The 8,913-nt window shown below is 35.5% G+C and overlaps 1 protein-coding gene across 1 annotated transcript; it reads left to right on the top strand.

Moving 5' to 3' along the window:
- Positions 1-3,055: 3,055 nt before the first annotated feature.
- Positions 3,056-4,877, top strand: LOC126691530 (uncharacterized). Its single transcript, XM_050386561.1, has 3 exons — positions 3,056-3,824; positions 4,092-4,300; positions 4,419-4,877. Exons 1-3 carry the CDS (start codon positions 3,056-3,058, stop codon positions 4,875-4,877), a joined length of 1,437 nt encoding a protein of 478 aa, XP_050242518.1.
- Positions 4,878-8,913: the final 4,036 nt, after the last annotated feature.

Genomic DNA, 8,913 nt, shown 5'->3' on the forward strand with positions numbered 1-8,913 from the left:
TTGTATCCATTGACAGAAAAATCACAAGCAATATCTAATTTCATAATCAAGAATTAATAAACCAAACATTCAATTAATTAAGATAAATCCTAAATCATGAGAAAAACATGATTGAACTCATATCTAGAATCCAATCTTAGTCAATTGATATGAAGCAAGAACAATTTAATCATTAAAGAACAACTATTGTGGGAAAAATCAAATCACATAAATAATAATAATAATCCTAAACAAGGTTTCATCCTCAACCTTAATTATAAATTTAGCTACTCATAGTAATTGAAAGAAAACACAAGAATAAAATACTAAATATTAAACTAGAGAAATAATAAAGCCTAACTGTCATGGAAGAAGTAGCCGCAACTCTCTATACATTCAACCCTCAGCCCTAGCACTAGCCTCCTCCCCTGAAATTTTCCCTAAAGAGCCTTTAAATAGGTCAAGGAATCCTATTATAAGTTGAATTCCCGTTTGGAGAAAATCCCAGATTTTTAGGCTTCACTTAACCGATGATTTTGGCCCATTTAACTTCAGAATTAGGACTTTTGGCAAACTACAAAGTTGTAGCCCTTTAAGTTAAATTTCCAGCTCAACTTGAATCATCTTGATTGGACATCTGAGACGAAAGTTATGTGAAAAATACTAACTGATGTGCAGGCTGGAATCCTAATCCGAATTGGACTTGGATTTGGTGCAAATTTCTTTTGATTCCTTGCTCCAACTGGACTTAATTTTAATTGGGTTGGCCTTCTATAACTTCATCATGGCCCTTGTAAAATTAAATTCCATTAGATTTCTTCTTTGCACAAATCCACTTATTTAATTCCATTTTCCTACAAAAGACAAATTCACACAATAAAATTCAATTAAGCACAAAATTGATTATTCAGCATTATTCCAAACTAAATATAAATTGCATGAATTAACTCAAAATAAGTATGATAATGCTTTCTAACAATGATATAAATATGCAAAATTAAGCTATTATTAATGCACATCAATCAAGATCCTCCTCCTCTTGGAGAAATTATAGAGTCCACTGGTGGACCACGTCACTTGTCCACCATTCCACTAAAAAATTTCCATTTGTTTAAAATTTCTGAGTCAGTAATTAATTTCTGTTTAAGAAAATTTTCTAACTAACAATTTTAAACAGGTAAAAGTTTTTTAGTGGAATGGTGGACCACATCACTTGTCCACCATGTGAATCTTATAACTTCTCCTCCTCTTGACTCACCTATTGCTATACAAGCCCTAGAAGACTCTTCTACATCTCGTCTGCCTGAAGATCAAGTAGAAAAAGAACCCTCATTGAGAATCAAACTGAATCATCCTTCAGATATGATCGCGGGAAATATGAATGACCTAACTTTGTGAAAGCGAATAGTTGATAAATATGTGGCAACTTTGTTTCTTATTCATGTTATTTGTCATAGGTAGAACCTACCAAGGTTGAAGATGCTTTTCAAGATGAAAGCTAGGTTGAAGCCATGCATGATGAACTTCATCAATTTCAAAGGAATGATGTCTGAACATTGGTACCTAGGCCAGAAGGACTGAAGGAGTGAACATCATTGGCACAAAATGGATATTCCGCAACAAGACTGATGAAGAAGGAAATGTGATTCCTAATAAAGCCAGACTTGTGGCCCAAGGATACACTCAAGTAGAAGGAGTGGACTTTGGTCAAACATTTGCACCTATTGCTCACATTGAATCCATAAGAGTTCTACTCGCATTGCATGCCAAGTTTGATAGGCCAAGAATGTAATGACCCCTTATGATAAATTAACCAATTAATTAGTCAAGTTAATTAATTAATTCAATTAACATGCAAAACACATGGTAGCACAAAAAAATTACCAACTAAGTTAAATGCAGAGGAAAATAAAATTGACACGGTGATTTGTTTTCGAATGGAGAAAACCTCTAAGGCAAAAACCCCACCGGGTGATTGTGCAAAGAAGCAGGGACTCGCGATTGGATCTCGCGGGTGGCTCGTAGCTTGCAAGCCGCCAGATAGTTGCACATGTGCCAAGCATGCCAGAAGCTGAAGAGTCGCGCCAGCTGTTGCACTATAGGACAAAAGTCCCAAGCTGGCCAGGCCGTTAACTTGCGGCTTGAACTCGCGACTCAATCCAATCGCGAGGTCATGTCGCCAGAACACCCTGTTTGGAAAAAACTGACTTTTCACATTCCTTCTCACCCTACTATATATATACCCTTATACCTACGATATTGAAAGAGCTTCCAGAGAGAATTTTGAGAGAGAAACCTTAGAGAAAAACAAGATTGATTCATCTAGAATCTTTACATAGAGACTCTTCAAATTCCTCTACTCTCTTCCTCTCCATTGTCAAATCCTTGAGAGGTACATTACTAAAACCTTTTCTCACCATACCCATATCTGTGAGGAGGCCATTTGGTGTTTAGGAAGCAGTTAAGAAGGGACCAATTTCATATTGGTAGATGCTATGGTCAAGTAGCGGAATCTGGCAAGCTAAAGAAGAAATAGGTTCAGCGTAACCTCGTTGGAGTAGGAGCTTAGAGGGCTTAGGTACATTGGGTGGATTAGGCTTGGAGGTTCTTCTACTGTTCATGTATCCCAACTACATTCTTTAGTGGATTGTTTACCGCTTGGAGGGCGGCAAAGAGGTTTTACGCCGAGGGCTTCGGTTTCCTCTTCGATAACACATCGAGTGTTGTCCTTATGTTTGCATCTCTCTTCCCTTAATCTTTTCCATTTAATTTTTGTTGTGGATGTGAATTTATTTGGTTTAGATTGTTTATCAATTCTGTATTAAGCTTACGTTCATTTTCCAAACATTAATTATTTGATATTAAGCTTGAATTGGTAATTTGTAAATTGGGGGTCTAAACGTTCAAGGTGTTTTATACGCTTATTGAACTTTCATTTGGTATCAGAGCGAGTACACCCTTATTGGTTTCATTACCATAGTGTTATCCTTGACCCCATATTGAGATGGACCGGTCTCAATCTTTAAATGCTCCACCATATTTTGATGGTAGCAACTATGCCTTTTGGAAGTTAAGGATGAGAGCATTTCTATGTTCTATTGGTGAGGTTGTTTGGGATGCTATTGAAATAGGTTGGACAAAGCTAAAGGCAGCCAAATCCACTTGGAATAAGGCAGCTCTTGTGGTGTCAAATGCTAATAGTAAAGCACTTAATGCAATTTTTTGTGGTGTGTCCCCAGATGAATTCCATTGGATTTCTCATATCACCGTTGCCCAGGAAGCATGGCAGATTTTGGAAACCACTTATGAGGGTATAAAGAAAGTGAAAGACACAAAGCTACAAATGCTGACTACCCGGTTTGAGGAGCTTAGGATGAGCAAGGATGAGTCCTTTGACTCTTTCTATAGTAAGCTAAATGAAGTGGTCATCGGCAAGTTTAACCTGGGAGAGAAAACGGAGGACTCAAAAGTTGTAAGAAAAATTCTTCGTTCATTGCCAGAGAGCTTCCATGCAAAGGTGACTACAATAGAGGAGAGCAAAGACCTTGATGAAATCAAAGTCCAAGAGCTAATCGGTTCTCTCCATATGTATGAACTTTCATTACCAAATCAAAGGAAGAGCAAATCACTGGCTCTTAAGACAATAAATGAAAAGGTAGAAGGTTATGGTTCATCGGATGAGGATACAGTAGAAAAGGATGTTGCCTACCTTGCAAAGAATTTCTGCAAATTTCTAGAGTTCAAAAACAGTGAGAAATTTGGTGATAAAGGGAAATTTATGAGCTCCAGAAAGGAGAAGAAAGACTTCAAAAAGATAGAAGGGAAGGAGTCCCAATCTACACAAGGTGTCACTTGTTTTTAGTGTAATGGATAAGGTCATTTCAAAAAGGAATGTCCTAATTATCTGAGATCGAAGGGAAAAGTTTATGCCACCACTCTCAGTGACTCAAATTCCTCCACCTCTGATTCGAAGGATAGCTATGATGAAAAAGGGAATTTCTCAGCATTCATGGCTGTTACTCATGTTGAGTCTTCAGAGGACTTGAATTTGCTTGTGGAAGAACTTGGGGAGCATAGTGATGAAGAATTCATGGGAATTGTAGAAGAATTAGATGTTGAAGAAGATGAAGATACAGCTGGTTTGAAAGAGAACTACAATTCTCTATTTGAGAAGTCAGGAGAATATGCTAGGGTGGCCAAAGCAACTGTGAAAAAGATGAAGAAAGTTGAAGAGGACTATAAAAGTCTTCTAGTGAGATATAAGGAAGCCAAGTGTGAGATAGAGACACTAAATGGCGAGCTAACTAAGGCTTACACCAAGGTAAAATTCCTTGAGCTTGAGGTGATTCAAGCAAGTGCCAAGGTTGAGCGAGTATCTACAAAGAAGCTTGATGATGTCCTTTCTTCTCAAAAGACCTTCTCTGACAAAACCAGATTAGGATACACTGGTGAACATCTCCAAAGAAGTGAAGATTGTGAAGGCCAAAGAGCTAGTTGAAGTTTTCCCTACTATTGAAAAGGCAAATATTGAGAAGAAGAAGAATGTCATCGACCAGCGAGTGTTGAACAAGCCCCGTAATCAATCTGTGGTCAGGTTTGAAGGCAGATCAAAATCTCCTCCTCGATCACAAAGAGGTCCTGGAACGAATCATGTGTGCCATCATTGCGGACTTCAAGGGCACACCCGACCCAATTGTCATAAGCTGAGAGCATTGAGGAATGCTGGTGACCAAAGGTCAAGAAGACCAATAAATGATAAGAGGACTTGGGATGTTGAGTCATCAAGAGATCGAAATGTTAATCCCAAAATGATGGACGTGATGAAGATGATTGGTGCATTCACCAATTGCTGGGAAAGCTTCACTAGAAGGTTTGAAAGTCCTAACTCTCGTACCTAATCCTATGTGGATATCACCCCAAACACACGTGACGTGTGGGTGATGAAGGGTACTCATGCATAAGCATTACCACATGTCCATGCATTAATTCTTCCTATGATTGTATGACTGTTGGTTTGTTTATTGATTATGAAATTTGAAAATTGTGTGTTTGTTTAATTTTTGTTGTTTGTGTTTACATTATTGCCTATTATCAATCTTTTCTTTCTTGTGTGTCAAAAATCCAAAAACCACATAAAAAGTAGAAAATCCAAAAAGATTAATTGACATTGTTGAGTTTTGTCTCAAAATATGTTTTACCTTGTACCTTTGTGCAAATGGCTTTGTGCATCTATGAGCATAGCTTGTTCCCTATGCACTTATATCATTGTGGGAGAAATTTTGAAATCTTTGTGACTGTTGTAAATAGATCTTCAACCTTGACATGAATGATTAGTGAATCGTTTTGTTGATCTTGAGACATGCATAGACTTGTGTCTATATATCTTCTCACACTTTATTTTATTGCTTTTGCTAAAAGAGCTCACCAAATGTAAATCTCTAAATGAAAAGAGATATTGAGCTGCAAAAGCCTGTTGCACATACTAGTATTTGACTAGGAAAAAGGAAAAGTGACCAAAATATTAAAAGTATATGATGCCCAAAAAGGCAAAGGCTTACTCATCAAAATGAAATATCAAAAATTTTAGGCATCGATCTCAAAATGAGATGTGTTGATACAAATAAATCAAATGTTATGTCAAACATGAAGCCAAATGAAAAGCTTCAAAGATATTGTTCTCAAGCCTTTGTGGGAGGTCATATATGCATATTTCTATAATTGTGATGGATCACTTTATCTAATGCTAGTTGTGTATGTCTTGTTTGAATTGATCATTAAAGCTTCACATTAGACTATGAACTGTCTCATCTTTGATATTCACACACAACACACATGTCTATGTTCAATGAATGACATATTCATTCTTGTGATTGTACTTGATTAAATGTGTTTTCACATGCTCTATCAGTGTTGATCTATCACAAAAAGATTTTTGAGTGTTTTAGTTGTTTTTGGAAAGTACTTTGTTTTTGCAAAAATTGTCAAAAATTTCAAAAAATTGTTTTGCGCTGTTCTGGTAACTCAGTCGCAAGTAGAACCAGTTGCATGCCCCAGTCGTGAGTCCATCACAAAGATTGTTCGCAACTCACTGGCAACTCATTGGCGGGTAAATGCTTCAATTTTGAAAAAGACTTAGAATATTTTTCAAAATTTGGATTTTCATGCTTTTCGCGGCTCAAGTTGGCGACATGCTCACGAGTGGAAGGTCCAGTCGCAAGGGGTACATAGAGATTTTCGTGGCTCAGTTTACGATTCTCTCGCGAATGGAACTTTCAGTTGTGAAAAACACTTAGAAAATTTTCCAAAGTTTTCTTCTTAGTGTACTGGCGGCTGATCCTGGCAACTTGCACTTGACTTATCTCAGTCGCGAAAATCGCGTGTTTTGGGCAAACTTAGTCAGTTTTTAAACCTTTTCAGTTTTCCCTCGAACATTTCTGACTGTCCATCTTCTTCATTTTCTGAAAAACTCTCAAACTCACCATGTCACTCTCAAATGAACTTCCATTTTGAATCATTTCTTTCTCAAATCTTCAAGAAAAAGGTATGGGTTTTCTCTCTCTCACTACATATTTCATGTTTTGAGCTTTATTTTCTTGGATTTATGAGTCGTTACTGAGTTTTGTGATATCTGTGGTTTCGCCTATGGGATGGGTTCATGTTTGTTGTGTTTGAGTGTTTGGGCTAGGGTGCTATATCTAGTTTCTTTCAGTGTCTCTTCACTATTATAGTTTATTATTTGTTCTATGTTGTTTGGCTTATCTCATACCCATTTTTTAGTCACTTTGTCACAAGATTTTTTTTTTTTTTTTTTTTTTTTTTTTTTTTTTTTTTTTGGTGTTATTCTCTATTTGTGACTATTCTCGTTTCTATTGGGTTAAGTTCTGTTTGTGTTGTTATAATGTCTTGTCTACTTGTTGCTATAGTTTCTTATTCACATGAATGCTACTATTGTCTTAAGGATACTATTTACTCTATGTTGGCTTGATCATATCATAATCATTTTGATATGTCTCATAGACATATTTGTTTTGGTATTCCTTGTTTCAATTCATTTGAGTAGTGGTGATACATTTGGTGCTTGGAATTGTGATCTAAAATGTTTGTGTATGAGTTGTTGTGTAAATAGGTTGTTCTATTTCTCACTGCTTTGAACTTTCTCTTTCTACCCCTGTCTCTGAACTGTGTCTTGACTGAGTGCTTTGGTGGTATATTTTTGACAATAACGTGTTACTAATGCTCTGAGTGTCCCTCTATTGTACTCTTTATTCTTGCTATCAATCTGCTGATGATTCTTCTGATTCTCCTAATATTAAAATTAGTTTTAGAGATTCTTGTTGCAATGTTGTTAAAACCATTAATGCTCTCACCAAGAGTGAAGAAGATGAAAAATTAATAATCCAACTAATAAATCAAATTCAAAACCCTGAACTGCAAAAAGAATATTTGGATAGGTTTAAGAAAAATTTGATAAGAGATGAAACTGGTAAAAAACCAAAATCTACTATAAGCTTTGAAGAAACTTTGGAAAGATTTAATAAAAATAAATCTAAAGAATTAAATGTTAATGATCTCCAACATGAAATTAATATTGTTAAACAAGAGATAAATGAATTAAAACATGAATTTAAAAGCATGAAAAGTGATAACAATAATCTCAAACAAGAATTGATAATGTTAAAAATTGATAAAGATCTTAATAAATCTGATAATGAAAAAGATAAACAAGATGAGCACAACGATAGAGCTGAATCCAGTCAACAGGCTCTTCTTTTTGATAAAGGTATTCCTGATACTTTCACTGATCCTCAACTTGCTTTTGTTAATAAAATACTTCCTCCAAAATGGTTTACAAAAGTTAAAATTGTTTTTTCTCTTGATTATCATTTCACTGTTATTGCAATGATTGATTCTGGTGCGGATATGAACTGTGTCCAAGAAGGATTGATTCCTTCAAAATATTTTGAAAAATCCATTGAAAGATTGGTTTCTGCTAATGGTTCCCAAATGAAGATCAAATATGAATTGAATAATGCTTATGTTTGCCATGATAATGTCTGTTTCAAGATTCCTTCTATTCTTGTTAAAAATATGACTGATAAAGTGATTCTTGGTCTGCCATTTATTAATGCTTTGTATCCCTTTCTTGTTGAACATGATGGAATTACTACTAATCCATTTGGATAGAAAGTAAAATTCAAATTTGCTTCAAAGTTTGAAATTGGTATTGATAATCTGTCTTACAAGAAAAATTCTCCCATGAATGAACTTATTCAAGAACTAGTGATGAGTTCTTGCCAATATTTCACTGATGATTTTAAAGGTAATTTTCATAGTACCAAAATGTTAAATACTATCAATTATTCTAACATTATCAATGATTCTTTGCAAGAATCGGACAATGATGCGTGGATAAATACCACTAATAAGTGGAATAATAATAATATTTATACTTATACCACTAGTAAGTGGATTATTATGGCTCCCTCGGCAGAAAGGAAAAACAAAGGAAAAGCTCCTTTACAGGACTATCCTCAAAACAGAAGGCTCCTAGTGGGACAACCTTTTAAAATGCATGAAGGCGCATCTTCTGGGATAAAACCCAATGGATCAGCATCCCTTCAAGGAGATGTCCCGGCAAAGGTGACATACTCTAATGGTGATATATTAATTGCTTTACAGGAAGTTTTGTCAAGAAATTTACAATTCCACAATGGAACCTATTCAGAATTCCCAGATTCTATTAAATTCATTCTTGATAACCTTCAATTTGCTTTTACCAGAAACCACCGTAATGTTTTCCAGAAAACCCTTAAAGCCCTTGAAATCCACCTTGTTAACCTTACTGCTCAAAATGAGGTTTATATGAGCCATTATGGTAACCTTATTCCAGAAAATGACCTTGCTCCAAAAAATAACTTTGTTCCAGAAAATAAC

Source organism: Quercus robur, chromosome 7, assembly GCF_932294415.1.
Source record: "Quercus robur chromosome 7, dhQueRobu3.1, whole genome shotgun sequence".
NCBI lineage: Eukaryota > Viridiplantae > Streptophyta > Magnoliopsida > Fagales > Fagaceae > Quercus > Quercus robur.

Excerpts from the sequence above, each read along its gene's own strand:
- LOC126691530 (XM_050386561.1), top strand. The coding sequence starts at position 3,056 with ATGAGAGCATTTCTATGTTCTATTGGTGAGGTTGTTTGGGATGCTATT. Across the intron at positions 3,825-4,091 it reads GGAGTCCCAATCTACACAAG|ATGTTGAAGAAGATGAAGAT; the intron begins GTGTCACTTGTT and ends TAGAAGAATTAG. Across the intron at positions 4,301-4,418 it reads TAACTAAGGCTTACACCAAG|GATACACTGGTGAACATCTC; the intron begins GTAAAATTCCTT and ends AAACCAGATTAG.